At 39.1% G+C, this 24,288-nt stretch overlaps 1 protein-coding gene across 4 annotated transcripts in view; it reads right to left on the bottom strand.

The window, feature by feature from the left end:
* LOC102180889 (transmembrane protein 45A) overlaps nt 1–24,288 on the bottom strand; it is a 111,746-nt gene that overhangs the window by 22,786 nt on the left and 64,672 nt on the right. For 2 of the 4 annotated variants that reach the window (XM_005674853.3, XM_005674852.3), the window contains exons 2-4: nt 7,145–7,336; nt 5,657–5,869; nt 3,656–3,840 (exon numbers count right to left, since the gene is read on the bottom strand). In XM_005674853.3, the coding sequence (XP_005674910.1) occupies nt 3,656–3,840; nt 5,657–5,869; nt 7,145–7,334 (588 nt within the window). In that variant the 5' untranslated portion in view covers nt 7,335–7,336. Of the gene's footprint in view, nt 1–3,655; nt 3,841–5,656; nt 5,870–7,144; nt 7,337–12,668; nt 12,874–24,288 lie in introns of those variants that run through there. The other 2 variants (XM_005674851.3, XM_018059361.1) reach the window with 2 other exon arrangements.

Below are 24,288 nucleotides of genomic sequence, written 5' to 3'. Positions count from 1 at the left end.
CCTCTTTCCTTGATTCTCTCTGCACTGTGGTCCTCACACTGGGAATGACGAAGTGCAAAAGTGAGCTTTAGAAATACTCATTCACAAATGGACTCAGAAAACATGATTCATGGAATAAATGTGCCTGAGAGATTTTTTTTAACCTTTTCTAAATTGCCTTTGATTAGGCTTTTGAGAAAAATATATTTGGCTGTAATGTAGTTCAGGAAACCATTTTGATAGGTGGGGAAGGGAATTCCCTTCAGGTTTGTCTATTACTTGATCATTTATATATGAGCTATTTTAAATAATAGCCACTGTGGGCATTTTCCTCATTCTATTCACCTCTCCATATTTATGGTTCCAAGAATCCAGGTGTACTTTTTCTCTAATCTATCTACATATTGTTTATTAATCACATATGGAGAAGTAGCAAGAGAAAAAATATGCTGAAAAGCAAATCACAACATAATAGTATTAGCCTGAGATACAGTTTGGGGCATAAACATTCATAGCAACAAAACATGGAAGCAAAATAAATTCACCTAAGCCCCTGAAACATTTTTGTTTCAGAGGAAACTAACCGGGAGAGAGCAGGGGAGGAGATGTACTATTGTTAAACCTGCCTTTCCTGCCAGTGTGTGTGTTTGCATTGGTATCAAATGTTCATTTTCCTTGAAGTACCAAACTAATCTAGGCATAATGACAGATGGAAAGTTTTTAAATAATCTCGGATTTATGCCCAAAGATTCTAACCTCATATCTCTTCCTTAGAAAAGCTCTTGGGGGGGATATGAAAATATTATTCCTCTGCCAGAAAGAACGATATTAAGCCAACCTAAAATCCCAGGGAGAATCCCAGGGATGGGGGAGCCTGGTGGGCTGCCGTCTATGGGGTCGCACAGAGTTGGACACGAATGAAGAGACTTAGCAGCAGTAGCAGCAGCATGGTCAGTAATGAAAGCTCACGGCTTCCTTCCTCAGATATTTAATCAAACATTAATGATTAAAGAAACACTAAATAGTTTCATTCATTCTGAGCTTATCTTTATTATTCCTTTTATCAACTCTGGGTTTCTCCCTTTCTCCTTACTTTCTAACTTCTTTATTTGCATATTTAGCTCTTTAAAACCTTAATTTAGTAAATATATGGAGAATCTTCAACCCAACAAAGATGGAATATTACTGTCTTTTCAAATACATGGAACATTTACTACCAGTGACATTGGGCTAAATTCCAAAAGCGGTCTCAACACATTTCAAAGGGAACACATACAAAGCAATAGAATTGCAAATAAATAATAAAAAAGAAAGAATATTTTGGGGAAACTGAAAAGTATGCTCCTAAATAACTCATAAATTAAAGAAGAAATCACACAGAAAACGCAACATTCAAAATTTCCCAAGAGTGAAAGCTACCATACATGAAATCTCACAGGAGGTAGCTATAGTAGTAATATAGAAAAAGAATTCTATAGAAAGGTATGGGGCTTCCCAGGCAGCTCAGCAATAAAGAATCCACCTGTTGTGCAAGACCTGGGCTCAGTCCCTGGGTTGGAAAGATCCCCTGGAGGAGGGCATGGCAACCCAGTACTCTTGCCTGGAGAATCCCATGGACTGAAGCGCCTGGCAGGTTATAGTCTACAGGGTCGCAAAGAATCAGACATGACTGAAGCAACTGAGCATACATGCAGTCTTAGATGTATTATATGTAAAAATAAGAAAACTAAATATAAATGAATATTCAACTCAAAAGACTAGAGAGAAGGAGAATACAACCTCATGACACTAAAGAAAAAACTGAAAATAAGGAGAAATTGACAAATGCATAGTATAAAATTTTAACAGACCTCTATCAGAAAGTCAAAGATCAACCGAATGAAAAGCAATTAGAAACAGAGAATACATAAACATATAATTAACAAGAGTTCCAAGAGCCTGACTTTACCCCACACTGAGAGGAATTTTAAATTTCCTTTTAGTTTCCCTGGAACCAAACAACCAGCCATCATATCTACCCCAGACCTGGAGTCCATAGGCCTGCAGTCCATATCTTCTCCAACTATGCATTTCTATTCTGTCTGGCCCACAGGTGGCTTGCCCTAGTTTGGGTTGTTTAATTGCAACTACATATTTTTCACCCTCTTACTTTCATTTATTTTTCTCTTTTTTAATATCTTTTTAATTTCATAGGTAGTTTTGATAGTTTATGTATCATTGTTATATGTTTGAATCAGAGGAGATTTGTTGAAGCATAAACCCACTGTCATCTTGGTCAGAAGTTATCACTGTTGAATTTTTTTAATTTATTTTTAGTTTTGATCAGCAATACAGCAATACATGCACAATATATAGTCAAATATTCCCATCAAGAGATACAGAATGCATAATTATGTTTTACATGCCGTTCTATTTAGCTTCCCAACAGATGATAGATAATCTCATAATACAACTTCTGTATACCAGCTGGTTAAATTCACCGGTTATAAATTTTATCACATGATAAGTTATTTGTTACTTTTGCTATATGATTTTTCCTTCAAAACAACCTTGAATCTAGCTCTTTACTCGCCTGTTCTCCAACAGCCTTCCCCACAAGCTTAAATATCACATCTTTCCTAGCTCCCATTTTGACCATGATGTTTCTCTGCCCCTTGCCCACCAGAGCATTGTTATCACTCTTCACTGAAATGCAAATCCCTGGAAGAATCTCATCATCCCATATCCTTGAAATTTAGTGACTAAAAATCTCCTTTAAGAAATCTTCTGTCATTAAACCACATTCACTTTTCATCCCAGGCTTTCATTATATCTATATATGTATATTGGATGATGATTTATCAGTCTCTGTAAACTAGTGGTCCCCAATCTTTTTGGCAACAGGGACTGAATTCATGGAAGATAATTTTTCCATGAACCAGGGTGGAGGAAGTAAGAGTTTCAGTTAAATTCAAGTGCATTATATTTATTGTGTACTTCATGTTTTTTCATATTATATCAGCTCCACCTCAGATCAGACATTAGTTCCCAGAAGTTGAGGACCCCAGGTGTATAGTATACGTTCACTAATAGGAATATATGTTTTCAACAACACTCCAAGATTAGGGAGTAAACAGTAAAATGGAAAATGCCTGGGATGTGGAGTCAGACAGACCCACTTTTAGAACCTAGTTCCATTTCTGTGTGATCCTGGGAAAGTAACTTGCTCTCTCTGAACCTTCTTTATCAGTCAATTGGGGATGATAATATCTAACTTCCAAGTTGTTGTGAGGACAAAATGAGAATGAAATAATGTGTATGTAAAAGTTGTGCTCAGTGGCCAGCATATACTTATTCCTCAATACATAATTCCCTCCCTTTCCTGCCTTCCATATATTTCTCAAGCTTATTACTCATTAGGCTTTAAGTGGCTTTAGCATCAGGAACTGCTTCCAGCTAAGCAACAGCTCAGAGTTCCTACAAAACTGATATTCAGGTGTGTGATAAAGGTGTACACCTCCCACCTCCTTCTGTCACTATTCTCACCAGGGCCGCTGGGCCCCTCAAAGGCCTGCATTCTCACTACCAGCAGCATATCAGAAGGACGTCTCTGGGTTTCAGAGCACAACACCTACAATCAAAGAGAGAAGGCCATCAGTGCAGACACCAGGCACATTCACTGGAGCCCCCAACTCACCTGCCAGAACCAGCTTCCGTGAAGCAGGAAAAGGCTTGTCCGCAGAAGTTCCACAGTTATATTGGCCTGTATGAAGAGCTCCAAGAAGGCAACCAGGCCTGTTGAAAATATGACCAAGACCAGAAGCTTGTGCACGAAGATGTCTAGCATTTCCCGGCCATGAATGTGATTGTAGAAGACAAAAGCTGTCAGAGGCAGAAAAAATCGTTTGCCTTTTTCAGTGAAACTATCTACTGTTTCCCTCAGTACACAACTTTCATAAACACACACATTTATTTGTCCAAAATATCAGATGCCCACTGCTTCCTACAATATTGGAAACCTCTAGCATTTGGGAGTGCTTCCCAGGTGGCTCAGTGGTAAAGAATCCACCCGCCAATGCAGGAGGTGCAGGAAATGTGGGTTCGATCCTTGGGTCTGGAAGACCACCTGGAGTAGGAAATGGCAGCCTGCTCCAGTATTCTGGCCTGGAAAATCTCATGGACAAAGGAGCCTGGTGGGCTACAGTTCATGGGGTGGTAGAAGAGTCGGACATGACTGAGCACACAGCATTTTTGGAGTCATCACTACCTCTTTAGGATGGAATCTTTCAAATTTCCTTTCCCCTTCCCCAGGTTTTATTCTCTTCTCCACTATATCATGACATTTTCTATAACTATATTTCAAAGCCATCTTTTATGCAAAAAGAAGAATAATAAGCATGAACAGAAACAGGTGTTGAGGTGAACAGACAGATGAATGAGACAAACCCCCACCTTAAGAAATTCAGTCCACTGAAGGCAGTAAATATACACACAAGTCATAAGAGTAGAATCTGATGGGTATGATAAGATTCTCTGGAAGCGCCCAAGAAATAGTAACTAACCATGTTTTTTAATACCATGGACAGAGATGCTGGCTTCAGTTTCATCCTTTTCATTTAGATGAGGGGGAAAAGATGTTCACTGAAAATATGGTAATACCCTGAGATAAAGAGAATCATGGCATCATGGCTGGTGCCCAACCAAAGCTCTTACCTTTGGATGTGAGAGGCAAAGTGGACATTAGGAAAGACTCTCTCTTGATAATGGGGAGACTTTTCTAGTTCTACAAACAATCTATCCCTTACATATAAAATAAATGAAAACAAATCATTAATACTTGTTTTCAGTGTTTCCTTCCTAACAGGGAGGCTAACGGAACAAAGAATGTTAGGACTTCATTTTCATGCGACCGGATATTTTGGACCCTGTTTATCATGTAATGGTGGAGTTTGACTATATCAATACTAGATTTGGAAGCTACTCTACTGTGAGTGGTCTCCTCGTTTGAGGATATTTATGCTATACTATTCTCAGCTCAATTTTATATGTCAAAAATAGAAATGATGATCATCTCTTGGATAAATCAGAGATAAACCATGGCTGTCATTGTTGTTGATTTGTTGCTGAGTCGTAACAGACAAGTTCTGCAACCCCAATGGCTGGAGCCCACTAGGCTCCTCTGTCCATGGAATTCTCCAGACAAGAATACTGGAGTAGGTATTTCTTTAAGAAAATGTGAAATGTGAATAAAACACATTGAATGACTGGGCTTGCCCAGTTGTACTAAATGAGTCAGTGTGTGTGTATGTTAGTGTTCAGTCATGTCCAACTCTTTGTCACCCCATGGGCTGTAGCCCGCCAGCCTCCTCTGTCCATTGAATTCTCCAGGCAAGGATACTGGAGTGGTAGCCATTTCCTTCTTCAGGGGATCTTCCTGACCCAGGGATCAAACCCAGGTCTCTTGCATTGCAGGCAGATTCTTTACGAACTGAGCCAACAGGAAAGTCCAAATGAGTCAGTAGGGAAGGAAAATCTTTGGCATCTTGTCTAGGACATCTCAATAGCTCACCGTGGCCTAAACCAAACAGATGACCTTGTGGGCCAAGGCTATATACCAGGACACAAAAGAAATATTATTGTAAAGGGCTAGACAAATGTCCAAGAATAATGAAAGGTATATGAAAATACTCATACTTACCCTCCACAAATAAAGCATTTGATAACATTAACTTGCTAAAGGAGGCAGGAAGTGAAATGATGGTAGAAGATAAGATGTTTGTCACACCCAGCAGCCCAAAGAAGAAGTACATGGTAAAATGCTGCCAGCTCAGGAGTTGGACCCACTGACCCTCTTGGTAGTCATACAAGGTCAGGTGTGGTCCTCCAGGTAAAAACTGTTCTCCAAGGATGCCTGCAGAGGGATATATCACACTTTAAGCCATCTTTCCACAATTTTACTAAAAAAGGAAGATGCAGAAGGACCAGCCTACTTCTTAGCCCAATATGTTATCTTTTTATGGCACTGATTCTTCTATCTGGGCTGTTACCTAACAGCTGAGCACTGGCTCTTTAGGCTGGTTTTGAAGCTTCAAAGATTGGTTTGGATAATCACTCTTAGTCTAAGATAGTGAGTTTCATCAAACAGTTATTTTAGATCCTCAAAGCTAATGGTCTTAGTTCCCTGATTAGTTCCCTGATTAGTTCCCCTGATGGCCTTAGTTCCTACTTTAATCTAATGACTAGATAAATCCTGAGTAATTTTAGATTTAGATTTGTGAGATTAATCCTATAGCATCTGATTAATTCTTCTTACATAGTACATCTTTGGGTAGTGAGTTGTGCTTGGTTCAGGATTAAAATGCTAGAGTTAAGCTTCTCCTCAGTTAAGGATAACTGAGAAAGCACACACAGATATAGCATACAGTCTAGCCAGTTACACAAATTCTGAAACACTTTCTTGAAGATGCTGCTTCATTTGTTAATCTATAGAATTTGGCAAGGAAATTCCTCTCTTTGAAATATAGTTGATCCACAGTTGGATGACCATCGCAAAGACCTCTCATCATGAACAAAGCATGAAGAAATCTAAAGAAAAATTAGGAAGTTTTGCCTTCAGTAAAGAAGAAGCTGAAGTGGAACTCTAAAAACACAGAACATTTTTACAGAATCATAGAACAAATGGAAAGGCCTTACAATCATCTGGCCCAACCTCCCTCTCTAATTTAGTAACCACACAAAAAGGATGAGCACAGAAGATAAGGTTTTCTTCAACCTGAACCCTGTGAATAGCCTATCAGCAAGAATTTATTATTGACACTTTCCCATAATCACTTGATTATCTTTGTGACATTTTGAAAAATGGCTTTGGATAGAGTTAACTCTTTCAGGCCTCAGAATAACTGACATAAAATTATCTTAAAGGCTTCAACTAAATTTAAAAAGGAAACTCACCTTGAGTGGACAGGCAAGTTAATTGCTATGACTAACTCATAAGGAATAGCCCTTTGTATAACATGAAGTATAAGTTCTAATAAATTATCCAAAGTAGAAATTACAATTAGAATAGGTATTCAGGTATTTTTAATAAAATATTTATTTTAGCAATTTTTTGTTTTGATATTGAATTTTCTCTTTGCATGTGAAAATACCCCAAAAAGCAAACAGAACACAGAAAAGGGTCACTCACCAGTTAAAGCCATTCCAACTAATACGATTCCTTCCAAAATTTCAATTCGACGGAATAATGCTTTGGAATCAAGGTAAGAAGTCCGTTTCTGCTTTTTGAAGGCATATTTCAGAATGCACTTTATAGTCCACCAAATCCCCAAGATAAAAAAGCAGGATCCAGGGAGAGCATGGCCTTTGAAATTCCCCATAACTACCAAAATAAGAACATAGAGAAGATGAAGGTGTTTCATTTCCAAAACCTGGCCCAAACATCGCTTATTCCTATATACTATCTTCTGATGGTGGTAGATATATACTGCTGAGTCAGAGGATCCAGTATAACTGTCCAGCGACATAGACCAATCAATAATACCATCAAGCAGAAAGACAGACGTTCGTTGAACACTTAACCTTGTTCTAGGCACTGTGTCTACTGGTTTACATGTGATCTCTAACCTAATTTTCACAATATACCCACGAATCAGGGGTTAAATCACATTTTCAATTGCGATACAGGTGTGCTGCAGCTGCTGCTGAGTCGCTTCAGTCGTGTCCGACTCTGTGCGACCCCATAGACGGCAGCCCACCAGGCTCCCCCGTCCCTGGGATTCTCCAGGCAAGAACACTGGAGTGGGTTGCCATTTCCTTCTCCAATGCGTGAAAGTGAAAAGTGAAAGTGAAGTCGCTCAGTCGTGTCTGACTCTTCACGACCCCATGGACTGCACGCAGCCTACCAGGTTCCTCCGTCCATGGGATCTTCCAGGCAAGAGTACTGGAGGGGGGTGCCATTGCCTTCTCCAGGATACAGGTGTAGAGAAGTGAAATTACTTATCCAAATCTCACAATTATTTAAAAAAATCTTTCACTGTTTTTAACAAGGAGCTCAAAAGATCTCTTAAAAGTGATAGTGTGTACTCAGCCAACACACTTTAATCATATTTGAAAGATAGTAATAGGAAAGTTGGGAGAAGGCGATGGCAACCCACTCCAGTACCCTTGCCTGGAAAATCCCATGGACAGAGGGGCCTGGTGGGCTGCAGTCCATGGGGTCGTTAGGAGTCAGACATGACTGAGCGACTTCACTTTCATTTTTCACTTTCGTGCACTGGAGAAGGAAATGGCAACCCACTCCAGTGTCCTTGCCTCTAGAATCCCAGGGATGAGGGAGCCTGGTGGGCTGCCGTTTATGGGGTCGCACAGAGTCGGACACGACTGAAGCGACTTAGCAATAGGAAAGTTCTATCTTTATGTTTAAAACTCGAAGTGATATGAAATTGCCTACAAAAAAATTTAAGTAGGTAATTTCAGAGTATCAAACATCAAGTGTGTGGAAGAGACCACTAGCGCTCATCAGATATCTGTGTACTCTTCCACACGCTTTTCCCAGCCTCTTCTCCATTTTAATCAGAACCATGTTTCCAGTTCTGTCCAGCAGATTGTGGCATTTCTCACTTTCATGCTAAGTCAGTTAAGAGCTTATGTGACTCCTTTAGCTTGTTTTTCCCCTGCTTTGGCAACCTTGGCATGGCATGTCTACAACATAGAAGACAGTCAACCAGATAGCATTACACTTTTGCAGGAAACAACTCTTTGAGTTAAGTCATTATAAGTTGACATTTAACAGCTTAATCCAGCAGATTCAGAGGGATACCAAGCCAAATCAAATTGTAAATTCTGTAAACATAACGGCTACATGATTGAGCAATAAAAAACAGAAATATCCTCCTTTTTTGGTCAGTGCTATAGAAAACCAGGCTTGAATTGAATTGCTACATGATCAAGCAACAAAAAAGAGAAATACTCTTTTTTTTTTTTTTGGTCTTGACCAAATATGTCTTGAATTTAGTCCTATAGAAAATCAGTCTTGAATTATATGAGTTTACGTGAGCAGTCCTTTGTTCAAAGCAAATGTACCTTCTACAGAATAACAAAGAAAGAACTCAGAATCATCCCTGTGGATCTGACAGTAGATCAGTGCAGAAGAACTCATGAAAGGGGAATTTCAGGATTCTCCTCAGCCCAGCAGGGCTGGGTGCTGGACCTCTTGGTTTGGGACAGATCCCTTTGAGTTACGTCCACATCCTTCTGACAGAACCGTGAAGTTTCAAAGATGAACTATGAAGCTGACTAAAACACTAAAAGTCTCTTAAATCTCCAACTGAGATCCCAGACGGACATTTCAGCAGCCCCTGAATCATCCATACCTTCTAGAGACTCTGCCTCAGTGTACCACATAGTGCAAAGTCGAGCTTCTTACCCAGACTGACTCTAATGAGTGGCGTGGTCTGAATGAGGTCCCATAAGCTCTCTGAGCCTTGGTCCTTAATTAATAAAGAAGGAGGTGGCTTACCAGACATCTGGACTTCCTTCCTGCCCTAACAGATTCAATGATTCATTATCCTAACCACCATCTTTATCACAGTGTTATTGAGTCCTCTTACTTGTCATAGTTTAAGCAACCACAAGAGACTAAAAAATACTTCTACATGGGATTGAATAGTACACCTACACTGTAAAATTTTTTATAACTTTTCTGGAAAAGAATCTGATATATTCTGAAGGAATCTTAAAGATTTTTACATTCCTTGGTACGGGGAATGCATTTCTAGGAATTTATCCTAAACATCTAACTGGAAATAGAAGTACCAAATTAGAAACACTATATATCTCTAAAATTAGGAGATAGGGGATATATTTAGTTAAAATAAATAAATAGGATTTTTTAAAAACTGAGGAAGATCTGAAGATCTAGAAAACTAGATCTGAATCCCAACTTTACCATTTACCCACTCCATGTCTTTGGGAAAGTTATTTGCCCCTTCCAGGCCTCAGATTCCTCTTCTGTTGCGATCATGGGGCTCATGTGCTCAGTTGTATTCAACTTTTTGCAACCCGCTGGACAGTAGCCTTCCAGGCTCCTCTGTCCATGGAATCCTCCAGGCTAGAAAACTGGAGTGGGTTGTCATTTTCTTCTCCAGGGAATCTTTCTGACCCAGGGATTGTACTCTCATCTCTTGCATCTCCTGCACTGGAGGCAAATTCTTTACCACCTGGGAAGCCCCCCTCTTTTGTTAAATAGTATAAAGTTTCTAATCGATAAAGTGAAAATGAGATATTTCAAAGCAAACAACCCACAGTATTATTAAACAAGCTCCTGCTAGTCTCAACCCATCTCAAACTATGAAAGTAAAACCAGATGAGAAATTCTACTCGGATACCAACTGCAGCAAAGCAAGAAGCACCTATACAATTCATCTAGCAATCATCCATGTATAGCCTGTAACATAGCTCCTGCTGCTGTCTTAGAGGGTTACTAGAATTTTCTGTGGTTATTTAATTCCTTGACTGCAATTAAAGAATAAGCTGCAAGTAGATTGAAAGCAGGAACCAATCTACTCTTCCATTCCCCACTGGACCTATGAAGCTCTAAGTTAACAAGAGTATATAAGCCCTTCTTATAACATAGGATCACATATTTATTCAACACCTCCATTGAACTAATCATCTTATTTATACCACCCACTACCAGAAAATAATATTTTCTCCAGTTATCACCACTCATCCACTTACTCAAGCCCAAAAATATGAAAGTCATCCTAGAGTCCACCTATGTCCCTGAAAACTAATTGGTTATTGATACTTACTGCCTCTACTTTCTTTGCCAACCCTCTCCTGCCCCAAACTTGGCTGAGTTTCCCTAGCCTCTTGAATTTTATCTACTTGGAAAATCCTCCTTGATGGACAGACAGAAAAGAATCACTCTTATACCCTCTCAGAGTACTCAGTTCTTACTTTAATGAATTCTTTGTGTGATTAGTTATTGGAAATGTGCCTTCTCTATTAGCCTGTATGTTCATCACTATACTGTGAGAGCCTGTAAAGCAGGTAATTGAGGCCTCTCAGTGGTTATGAGCCTGGGTCATCCTTTTTTTTCTCTTTTTTTAAGTTCCTGGTATATGGAGGATAAAAAAGAAGAAAGTTCCAAACAAGAGTTACCAAAATTGTGGTTGCTTTTAAATATTCAGGTTTGCCTAATAAATACTCTGAATGCACACATAAAATATATTGCGTATTTTAGAAATAGCATGAAAATATCTGAATTGTAAAGCTCTAAGCCAAGTCTACCTCCATGACCAGGTGACAGATTCTTGTACCCCCAAAGGCTGAACAAACCAGCATATCTCAGAACAGTCCCTGGGATGTGATAGGGAGATAATGGGAATAGTTGAAAGATTTTGAGATGATCAGAGTGGGATAAGAAATGACTCCTTTTCCTATGTCAGTTATAGAACTTCTGTATAGTTAGCCTTTTAATCTGAAACCTTCTGATGGTTCCAATCTTTCTGTTTAAAAGACCCAAGCAAAATGAAGTCAAAGCAGGCTTGCTATATTTGGGCTAAGGGACTCAGCAGACCCAGTTGCTCCTAAAAACAAAAATGGCACTCACTTAATTCCACTTCCATTGTGGAGAGAGAAAACTCACTCAGCACCTCAAACTTTACTCCAGTCAACTTCTAGAACACCACCACATGTACATCTGTCTTTTGTTCCCTGGTTTACTATTGCTTACAAGTGCAATTGCTGGTAAAAACCTAGTAATCCAGAGTTTAATTAGATCTCAATCCAAAAGCTGACATGTTGCCCTTGGAAGGAGAACACGGGGCTCTCCTCCACAAAGCAGAGCACACTTGCCAGACAGCCAGCAGAAACCCCAGGGAAATCACCAGGCTAGCAAACCAGAAGGTCCTTCATCAGCATCCTCCCTGCTTGATCGCACCGCTTATAAAGGTTCAGGCGGCCCTAAAGTGGTGAACTTCAAGATTCAATCACTGGTTTCTAGCTTCCAGTCATCCTAAAAATTGATACTCTTCCCCATCCAGAAAAAACCCTCTGCTCCTAATGACTCCAAACATCATCCCCTAAGCTAAGACAAGAAACAATGCCTGAAACCCCCATTAGCTGTATTTTACTGACCAACCCCTGACATACACAAACATTCACTCGCTACCCAAAAGGGAAATATTTCAAAACTCTAGCATTTGGGAGTAATATTGGGCAAATCTCAAGCACAAAATCAGGTGTCAGGTGTTCATTCCCATTAACCAAAGCCACTTAAACAATGACCAGGCCTGTGTATGGAAAGAGGAGACAACTGAAAACAGCCGCAAGAAACAGATTCTGAAATTTGCTCATTGGATTCTGAACCAGATATAAATGAATACCATGGAGAAAAATTTAAACTAAAAATTCATCTTCAGTCACCACTGAACTTCAAGTAAAAATTCATCTTGAGCCATGACCAAAATAAAATATTACTAAAGCTTATTTAGTGACTCATATCAAGACATTTATAAATCCAATACAATAAACCAATTTGAGCTATTTCTTGAGCTCACTTTATCATCTGCCTTCATTTTCAAAGCAATGTGTATATAAGCATATGTAGCTTTAATTTTTTTTTGATTCTCCATCATTCCATATCAGTTCTTTCTCTCCCAAATTTCAACTGTTTTGAAAGACTTTCTTAGTTAAATTATCCTTACCTTCAACTTTCCTCAGTGTCAATTCCCATGCAATTCTCTTCTCCCAGAATTGAATTTACAATGGTCCCAGTCTCAAGAAGGAAAAGCAGATACTGACTGGCCTAAAACTGTCCCCCTCTTCCTCCTTGGAGACTAAACCAATGTGCTCATATCCTTCCACCTTCAACTTGAGCAGATTAAGTCTTCAGAATATGTCACAATGCCCGCATAAATGTGAGTCTAAGGACCACACCCTTTTAAACACCCTACCTCCAGTCCAAACATTGTGCCACAGAGTATTTCCCAATGAGACTCACCTTGACACCCCACCCACATAACCACAGTCACGTCCCACCTGCTGTGAAAACCAGAGCCAGGGGAACATGTCTGATCCTTGGCCTCTGTCTTCCAGGCTATCAAGATGGACAGGCAACAAAAGGAAAGACCATGGCAGCAGTAACATAATAAAGCCTGATTTTAAGTCTGATAAAGACACCATCTTCTAACATATGGTGCATCAAGCAAGAGATTGGCACAGGTGCTTAAGTTAGGAGTCACAGCCAAATCAAAGGTATAGGAATAAGAAAGTTCAGTTCAGTTCAGTCGCTCAGTTGTGTCCAACTCTTTGTGACCCATGGACTGCAGCACACTAGGCCTCCCTGTCCATCACCAACTCCCAAAGTTTACCCAAACTCATGTCCAGTGAATTGGTGATGCCATCCAACCATCTCATCCTCTGTCATCCCCTTCTCCTCCCGCCTTCAGTCTTTCCCAGCATCAGAGTCTTATTCAAATGAGTCAGTTCTTTGCATCAGGTGGCTGAAGTATTGGAGTTTCAGTTTAAACATCAGTCCTTCAAATGAGTATGCAGGGCTGATTTCCTTTAGGATGGACTGATTTGATCTCCTGCAGTCCAGGGGACTCTCAAAAGTCTTCTCCAACACCACAGTTCAAAATAAGAAAAGATGATGGGAAAACATTTAAGTAGGTCAACAGTGAAGGTCTCTTGCCCTCACAGAATACACAAACTGAGAGATAGGTAAATAAATAAGTTAGAATAAATTATTCTAAACCAATATAAGGCTTGCACAAAGTAAAATGTGAACAAGAAAGAAGCAACAGACTGACTCTAACCTGGAGAGCCAGCAGCTGTTACCCTATCTGCATTCAAGTCTTATTTCCTCCTTCAGTGTAAACTCTTGGTGAACAAGGGCCATGTCCCCTAGAATGCTTTACACCTAGTTAGCACTCAATAAATAGCCAATGAATGATGAGCTCCTGCCTGGGACCCCACCTCCCTGAAACACTGGCCTCAGTGGCAAACAGGATCAGAAAGAGTCAGGATGCCTAATTAAAGGCAGACTGGGCTCACTTCAGATCTACTAATTCAGTCAGCAGGGGGAAGCCCAGAAGTCTGCATTTTTAAGAAGTACTCACCACTTGATCTTTAGGTACTCTTGAGTTTTGAGGACCAAAGGCTTAGAGTATGTGGGGGACAAGCAAGGTGGCACCAAGACACTCAGATTTAAATGTGGCCTCCCCATCACCATTCCCCAGAGGTATTAATCTTCCATAAGTACCTAAGTCCTGATGTGTTTGCTCACATCAGGCTTCATATTAGGCAATGGTGTGTGGCTTAACACCTACTCTGGAGACCAGATGATAATCTGGGCCTGTCAGATGACAATAACCATTCTAGAGTGCTGCCATTCTATTTATTTTGCTCTATTTTATCAGGCATTATTAAGACATCATTTTACTTTTATCTTTTCTATACCCCTGGTTCTTATTTCCATATCCTTCTCCATGTTCAGATAGATAAAACCATCCATGTCACATGGATCATTCTTATTCAAACACCCAGAATCACAAACAGAACACTCAACTTGAAACTATGTGACAGGATAAGGCAATCCAAAGACATCTTGAAAAACAAAACTGACAAATAGAAAGTAAGACTAAATGCCAAGTTACATTATGGGCCTGTAGCCAACTCTTCAGATATAGACGCCTAGATTGTTTCTGTTAGTAGTGTTGCACCTGATATGGGTAGGAAGCTAGCATGTACTATAAACTGCTAATAACTTCTCATGTATCTGCCTATTCTCTCTTTGAGAAAACCCAAGGAAATATTCTTTCCACCACAGTTCAGTTCAGTTAGTTGCTCAGTCATGTCCGACTCTTTGCGACCCGTGGACTGCAGCATGCCAGGCCTCCCTATCCCTCATCAACTCCGAGAGTTTACTCAAACTCATGTCCATTGAGTTGGTGATGCCATCCGACCATCTCAACCTCTGTCGTCCCCTTCTTTCCACCACAGGTACAAGGAAACTGAGACTCCAAGAGATTTATTAACCAACACTATGGCACAGAGTTATTAAAGACCAGAGCCAGGATTTCAAGTTCTTTATATATCTGATTCCAAATCCCATTCTGTCCCCCTAGATCAGGGCAAAGACTAGAAAAGGTTTTCGAATAGTCCCATCAGTCTTCATCAAGTACACTCACATAAGTTGAACATAGAAAGGAGAGAAATCCTCCCTCTAGGATTATCAATAACTGAGTTATCAGCACAAGTGAAGGAGGTGAAGCTTTGAACATAGCCACAATATTTATTTATCCAATAGGGTAGTCAAAGTCAGAATGCACAGGGATGCCAACAAAAAAGAAAACCAGGCTGAGTAGTGCGCAACATCATTTGACAAAGGTCTAGACGCTGAGATGAGTATTAGTGATGTGGTAAGAATCTAAAGCAGTCATCTGTAGTTCCAGGCTTCATTCAGTTCAGTTCAGTCACTCAGTCGTGTCCGACTCTTTGCGACCCCATTAACCGCAGCACGCCAGGCCTCTCTGTCCATCACCAACACCCAAAGTTTACCCAAACTCATGTCCATTGAGTTGGTGATGTCATCCAACCATTTCATCCTCTGTCGTCCCCTTCTCCTCCTGCCCTCAATCTTTCCCAGCATCAGGGTCTTTTCAAATAAGTCAGCTCTTCACATCAGGTGTCCAAGTATTGGAGTTTCAGCTTCAATATCATTCCTTCCAATTAACACCACGGACTGATTTCCTTTAGGATGGACTGGTTGGATTTCCTTGCACTCCAAGGGACTCTCAAGAGGCTTCTCCAACACCACAGTTCAAAAGTATCATTTCTTTGTTGCTCAGCTTTCTTTACAGTCCAACTCTCACATCCATACATGACTACTGGAAAAAACATAGCCTTGACTAGATGGACCTTTGTTGACAAACTAATGTCTCTGCTTTTTAATATGCTGTCTAGGTTGGTCATAACTTTCCTTCCAAGAGTAAGCGTCTTTTAATTTCATGGCTGCAATCATCATCTGCAGTGATTTTGAAGCCCAGAAAAACAAAGTCAGCCACCGTTTCCACTGTTTCCCAACTATTTGCCATGAAGTGATGGGACCAGATGCCATGATCTTAGTTTTCTGAATGTTGAGCTTTAAGACAACTTTTTCCCTCTCTTCTTTCACTTTCATCAAGAGGCTCTTAAGTTCTTCTTCACTTTCTGCCATAACGGTGGTGTCATCTGCATATCTGAGGTTATTGATATTTCTCCTAGCAATCTTGATTCCAGCTTGTGCTTCCTCCAGTCCGGCGTTTCTCATGATGTATTCTACATATAAGTTAAATAAGCAGGGTGACAATATACAGCCTTGATGCACGCCTTTTACTATTTGGAACCAACCTGTTCTATGTCCAGTTCTAACTATTGCTTCTTGACCTGCATACAAATTTCCCAAGAGGCAGGTCAGGTGGTCTGGGATTCCCATCTCTTTCAGAATTTTCCATAGTTTATTGTGATCCACACAGTCAAAGGCTTTGGCATAGTCAATAAAGCAGAAATAGATGTTTTTCTGGAACTCTCTTGCTTTTTTGATGATCCAGCGGATGCTGGCAATTTGATCTCTGGTTTCTCTGCCTTTTCTAAATCCAGCTTGAACATCTGGAATTTCACTGTTCACATATTGCTGAAGCCTGGCTTGGAGAATTTTGAGCATTACTTTACTAGTGTGAGATGAGTGTAATTGTGCGGTAGTTTGAGCATTCTTTGGCATTGCCTTTCTTGGAATGAAAACTGACCTTTTCCAGTCCTGTAGCCACTGCTGAGTTTTCCAAATTTGCTGGCATATTGAGTGCAGCACTTTCACAGCATCATCTTTTAGGATTTGAATTAGCTCAACTGGAATTCCATCACCTCCACTAGCTTTGTTCATAGTGATGCTTCCTAAGGCCTACTTGACTTCTCATTCCAGGATGTCTGGCTCTTGGTGAGTGATCACACCACCATGATTATCTGGGTCATGAAGATCCTTTTTGTACAGTTCTTCTGTGTATTCTTGCCATCTCTTCTTAATATCTTCTGCTTCTGTTAAGTCCATACCATTTCTGTCCTTTATTGAGCCCATCTTTCCTTGAAATGTTGTCTTGGTATCTCTAATTTTCTTGAAGAGATCTCTAGTCTTTCCCATTCTATTGCTTTCCTCTATTTCTTTGCATTGATCACTGAGGAAGGCTTTCTTATCTCTCCTTGCTATTCTTTGGAACTCTGCATTCAAATGGGTATAGCTTTCCTTTTCTCCCTTGCTTTTCCCTTCTCTTCTCACAGCTATTTGTAAGGCCCCCTCAGACAGCCATTTTGCTTTTTTGCATTTCTTTTTCTTGGGGATGGTCTTGATCCCTGTCTCCTGTACAAGGTCACCAACCTCATTCCATAGTTCATCAGGCACTCTGTCTATCAGATCTCATCCCTTAAATCTATTTCTCACTTCCACTGTATAATCATAAGGGATTTGATTGAGGTCATACCTGAATGGTCTAGCGGTTTTCCCTACTTTCTTCAATTTAAGTCTGAATTTGGCAATAAGGAGTTCATGATCTGAGCCACAGTCAGCTCCCAGTCTTGTTTTTGCTGACTGTATAGAGCTTCTCCATCTTTGGCTGCAAAGAATATAATTAATCTGATTTCAGTGTTGACCATCTGGTGATGTCCATGCATAGAGTCTTCTCTTGTGTTGTTGGAAGAGGGTGTTTGCTATGACCAGTGCATTCTCTTGGCAAACTCCATTAGCCTTTACCCTGCTTCATTCTGTACTCCAAGGCCAATTTTGCCTGTCACTCCAGGCAAAAGTACTTCCTACTTTTGCATTCCAGTCCCCTATAATGAAAAGGACATCTTTTTTGGGTGTTAGTTCTAAAAGGTCTTATAGGTCTTCATAGAACCATTCAACTTCAGCTTCTTCAGCGTTACTGGTTGGGGCATAGGCTTGGATTATCGTGATACTGAATGATTTGCCTTGGAAATGAACAGAGATCATTTTGTCGTTTTAGAGATTTCATCCAAATACTGCATTTCAGACTCTTGTTGATTTTGATGGCTACTCCATTTCTTCTAAGGGATTCCTGCCCACAGTAGTAGATATAATGGTCATCTGAGTTAAATTCACCCATTTCAGTCCATCTTAGTTCACTGATTCCTAGAATGTCAATGTTCACTCTTGTCATTTCTTGTTTGACCACTTCCAATTTGCCTTGATTCATGGACCTAACATTCCAGGTTCCTATGCAATATTGGTCTTTATAGCATAGGACCTTTCTTCTATCACCAGTAACATCCACAACTGGGTGTTGTTTTTGCTTTGGCTCCATCCCTTCATTCTTTCTGGAGTTATTTCTCCACTGATCTCCAGTAGCATATTGGGCACCTACCCAGGCTTCACGCTGCTTCACAACTCATGTCAGTGAAAATGTCAAAAATACTTTGTCAAAAATCATAAAATTACACATTTAAAATTTAGGGCTAAACTTTTTTGTATGTAAATTATCCTTCAATAAAGCTAATTGAAAAGGGAGAATGAACACTTCTGCACTACTTCTCTCCTGGCAACATGGAACACGATTTTGATGGATGGAGCCTTTGCAACTATTTTAGATAATAAGGCCCATGTTGGAGAGACAGAGCAGTGAATCTGAAAGAAATTTAATCTGGACAAACTTGTTAGGATCCATCCCATTCCTGAATCCTCCATTTCCATGAATATTTTATGCAATATCGAAATGAAATCTATCATGTATAAAAGCCAAAAATATTTAAATCTATTTTGTACAGCAACAATCACCTTAAAAACTATGTTTCATATAATAGCTAACATTTTGATTGCTTTCTGTAAACCATTCTCCATTCAAGTAAGTGTTTTGCATTTTGACTTGTTTAACCTTCATAAGAAATCTTTGAAGCAGATACCAGTAAATATTCTTGTCACTCTGACTTTGTAGACAAAGAACTTGAGGCAAAGTTAGAATTAAGATGTCCACAATCACATAGGTGATAAGTAACAGTACTGGGCTTTATATCCAACCCTTGGTCTATAGTATCTTTACCACAATGTACCATAAAAACAGTTAAAAAATACATGACCAAGAAGACATGGGCACTTAATGTAACTGACAAACACTGAGCAGCAGAATGTAATTTTAAACCAGGAATCAGTTAAAAAGAAAAAAAAAATTATTCCCCTATACCCTTCTATCATGGGCAAGAATAAGAACAAACAATTCAACACAAGGCAAAAACCTTAATGACTAATAATCATATGAAAAGATGTTCAATATCACTAGAAATCAAAGAAAACTAAATTTAAAGTTGAGCTATATTTTCACCTATTACTTTGTCAAACTTAGATAAGATCTATTACATCAAGTGTTGAGGAGAGTGTGAGGACATTGGAACGTTTATCCACTGCCAGAAGTGTAAATGAGATTGCTGGCCACGGGCCACCACTTCCATTTGTAGTATGTAACCTAAAAATTCATAGACTAGACATGTTCCCTTGAATATAAAAAAAAATTATTGCTTCATTGGTAGTAGTAACATGAAATTAGAAGTAACCTGAATATCTATCAACAGAGAAATGGAAAAATAACATGAAGCAACATATATGTAGAATACTAGAGTTAAAAAAAGACCCCTTTAAAGATAAAACATACTAGATCTATATTTAGCAACACAAATAGATTTTTAAAGCATTAGGTTGAATGAAAATTGCAAGTTGCAAAACACAACTATGGTTTGATGCAACTTACATATTGTTCTTAAACATTTGAAACATAATGCCATTCATTGCTCACTCACATATATAAATATAAAAATATAAAGGCAAGGATAGGCACTATTAATAGTGGTTTCCTTTGAGGAGAGTGAAGGGAACTAGAACTGCGGGATGTCAGGCGGTGCTTCATCTGTAATACTCCCTTTTATTTAAAAGAAAGAAAAACTTGAAGCAAGTAATACAAAATGTCAGTTTTGCATGGTCGGAAGACTAGAGAATGCCATATTGTGCACTTTCATTAGTTTTTTAATTAATAGATTTTATTTTTTAGAAACACTTTAGGCTTATAAAAATTAAGCAAAAATTACAGAGTTCCATGTTTCCTCTCTCCAACCCTCACAGTTTCCCAATTAATAACATGATGCATTAATGTGGTACCTGTGTTACAACTGAGGAACAAATCATGACGCATTTTTATTAACTGAAGTGCATAATTTACATTAGGGTTCACTCTTTGTGTTTTACAGGTCTTTGGGTTTGACAAAAGCATCATGTCATATATCCATCAGTACAGTATCATATAAAATAACCCTCAAAAACTTCCTTTGCTCCACCTATTCATCCCTTCCCTCCTGCCCCTGAGCCCCAGGCAACAACTAGTCTTTTTACTATTTCTATAGTTTTGTCTTTTCTATAATGTCATATAACTGGAATCATACATGTAGCCTTTTCAGACTGAAGCTTTTCTCTTAGTAACAGGCATTTAAATTTCCTCTGTTTCTTTTTGTGTCTTGATAGTTCATTTCTTTTTAGTGCTGAATAATATTCCTGTAGGTCAAGAAACAAAATTTAGAACCAGACAAGGAAAATGGACTGGTTCAAAATTTGGAAAGGAGTATGTCAAAGCTGTATACTGTCACCCTGTCTATTTAACTTCTATGTAGCGTACATCATGCAAAATGCCAGACTGGATGAATCACAAGCTGGAATCAAGATGTCAGGGAGAAATATCAGCAACCTGAGATACGCAGATGATACACCACCCTAATGGCAGAAAGCAAAGAGGAACTAAAGAGCCTCTTGATGAAGGTAAAAGAGAAGAGTGAAAAAGCTACCTTAAAATTCAACATTCAAAAACCTAAGATCATGGCATCTAGTCCCACCACTTCATGGCAAATAGATGGGAAAACAATGGAAACAGTGACAGACTTTATTTTCTTGGGTTCCAAAATCACTGTGGATGGTGACTGCAGTCATGAAGTTAAAAAACATCTGCTCCATGGAAGAAAAGCTATGACAAAGCTAGATAGCATGTTAAAAAGCAGAGATGTCGTTTTGCCAACAAAGGTGTATATAGTCAAAGCTATGGTTTTTTCAGTAGTCATGTATGGATGTGAGAGTTGGTCCATAAAGGAAGCTGAGGACCAAAGAAATGATGCTTTCAAACTGTGCTGCTGGAGAAGACACTTGAGAGTCCCTTGTACAGCAAAGAGATCAAACCAGTCAATCCCAAAGGACATCAACCCTGAATATTCATTGGAAGGACTGATGCTGAAGCTGAAACTCCAATACTTTGGCCACTTGATGTGAAGAGCTGACTCATTGGAAAAGACCCTGATGCTGGGGAAGATTGAAGGGAGGAGGAGAAGGGGATGACAGAAGATGAGATGGTCAGATGGCATCAACTCAATGGACATGAGTTTGAGTGAACTCCAGGAGATGGTGAAGGACAGGGAAGCCTGGCATGCTGCAGTTCATGGGGTTGCAAAGAGTCAGACATGACTTATTGACTGAACAAAAACAACAATATTCCATTGTATGACTGTTTCACTGTTTCTTGTTTTTGTTCGTTAATCCATTCCCCTATTAGGGTGTTTATATTATACATTTGCTATACACATTTAAACATTTATGTGCAGGTTTTTGTATGGACATCAGTTTCCAACTCATTTGAGTAAATATCCAGGAGCACAATCCTGAATCACGTGGTGTGAGTATGATTTGTTTTGCAAGAAGCTTCCAAATTGTCTTTTAAAATAGCTGTATGATTTTACACCCCCAGGAACAAATGACAAAGAATTGCTCCATATCTATCCTCTCTTGCATTTTGATGTTGTTGGTGTTCTGGATTTCAGCCATTCTAATAGGTGTGCAATAGTACCTTATTGTTGTTTTCATTTGCATATCCACGAAGACACAATTTGTCATCTGTATATTTTCTTTAATCAAGTGTCTGCTCAGATCTTTTGCTTACTTTTTAGTTGGGTTATTTGTTTTCTTACTGCTGACTTTTAAGAGTTCTTTGTATATCTGGATTTCTCTCCTTTATCAGACACTTGAATTGCAAGTATTTCCTCCCAGTGTGCAGCTTGTTCTTTTAAAAGTATCGTTCACAAATTGGAAGTTTTAAGTTATAGTGTAACATACATTTTTTTCTTTCATGGATTGTGCACTTGATGTTGTAGCTAAAAGCACATCATTTCTAAGGTCACTTTGACTTTCTATGTTATATTCTAGAAGTTTTACAGCTTTGTTTTTACATTTAGGTCTATGATCCATTTTGAATTAATTTTTGTGAAAAAATATAAGGACTTTGTATAGATCTTTGTTTTTTTTGAATGTGGGTGGGTATACAGTTGTTCCAGCATCACAAAGATTATTCTCTCTAGGGACAGAATTTCAAAGATCATTTGACTATATGTATGTGAGTCTATTTATGGGCAGTCTATTGTGTCTCATCTATGTGTCTTTTCTTTCACCAGTACTACACTGTCTTAATAACTGTAGCTTTATACTATTTCTTGAAATCAGGTAGAGTCAGTCCTATGATTTTGTTCTTCAAGATTGTGTTGGTTATTTTGGGTCTTTTGCCTTTCTATACAATGTTTAAAATTAGTTTGTCAATATCCACAAAAAAAAATTGCTGGGATTTTAAGTGGTATTGCATATATAGATCAATACAACACTGAATCTAAGAACTGACAACATTGGTTCATTTCAGCCATAAACATGGAATATCTTTCCATTTATGTAGATTTTTAATTTCTTTCACTAGAGGTTTATAGTTTTCCTCATATAAATCTTGTACATATTTTCTTAAACTTGTATTTCTTTTCTTTTTTTTTTTGGTGCTAAGGTAAATAGTGTCATGCATTTCTTTTAATCAATCATTTTAATTGGAGAATAATTACTTTACAATATTGTGATGGTTTTTGCCATACATCAACATGAATTGGCCACAGGTATATATGTGTCCCCCCTATCCTGAACACCCCTCCCACCTCCCTCCTTACCCTATCCCTCTGGGTTGTCCCAGAGAACTGGCTTTGGGTGCCCTGGTTCATGGATCAAACTTGCACTGGTCATCTATTTTACATATGATAATATACATGTTTCAGTGGTATTCTCTCAAATCATCCCACCCTCGCCTTCCTCCACTGAGTCCAAAAGTCTGTTCTTTACATCTGTGTTTCTTTTGCTGCCCTGCATATAGGATCATTAGTACTATCTTTCTAAATTCCATATATATGCTTTAATATATAGCATTTGTCGTTCTCTTTCTGACTTACTTCACTCTGTATAATAGTCTCCAGCTTCATCCACCTCATTAGAACTGACTCAAATGCATTCCTTTTTATAGCTGAGTAACATTCTATTGTGTATACGTACCACAACATCCCTATCCATTCGCCTGTCGATAGACATCTAGGTTGATTCCACATCTTAGCTATTGTAAATAGTGCTGCAATGAGCATTGGGGTACATATGTCTCTTTCAATTTTGGTTTCCTTGGGTGTATGCCCAGCATTGGGATTGCTGGCTCTACTCTATTCTGTTTTTTAAGGAATCTCCACACTGTTCTCCATAGTCTCTGTACCAGTTTGCAGTTCAACCAACAGTGTAAGAGGGTTCCCTTTTCTCCATACCCTCTAGCATTTATTGTTTGTAGACTTTTTGATGGTGGCCATTCTGACCAGTATGAGATGACAACTCTTTGTGGTTTTGATTTGCATTTCTCTAATAATGAGCAATGTTGAGCATCTTTTCTGGTGCTTATTAGCCATCTGCATCTATTTCTGCTTTATTGACTATGCCAAAGCCTTTGACTATGTGGATCATAATAAACTGTGGAAAATTCTGAAAGAGATGGGAATACCAGACCACCTGACCTGCCTCCTGAGAAATCTGTATGCAGGTCAGGAAGCAGCAGTTAGAACTGGACATGGAACAACAGACTGGTTCCAAATAGGAAAAGGAGTACATCCAGGCTGTACATTGTCACCCTGCTTATTTAACTTATACACAGAGTACAGCGTGAGAAATGCTGGGCTGGGAGAAGCACAAGCTGGAATCAAGATTGCTGGGAGAAATATCAATAACCTCAGATATGCAGATGACACCACCCTTATGGCAGAAAGTGAAGAGGAACTAAAAAGCCTTTTGATGAAAGTGAAAGAGGAGAGTGAAAAAGTTGTCTTAAAGCTCAACATTCAGAAAACTAAGAACATGGTATCAGGTCCCATTGCTTCATGGGAAATAGATGGGGAAACAGTGGAAACAGTGTCAGACTT

Source organism: Capra hircus, chromosome 1 (genome assembly GCF_001704415.2).
Source record: "Capra hircus breed San Clemente chromosome 1, ASM170441v1, whole genome shotgun sequence".
Lineage (NCBI taxonomy): Eukaryota > Metazoa > Chordata > Mammalia > Artiodactyla > Bovidae > Capra > Capra hircus.
Note: the sequence above shows the minus strand (reverse complement) of the source record. Positions and strands in the feature narration are given on the sequence as shown.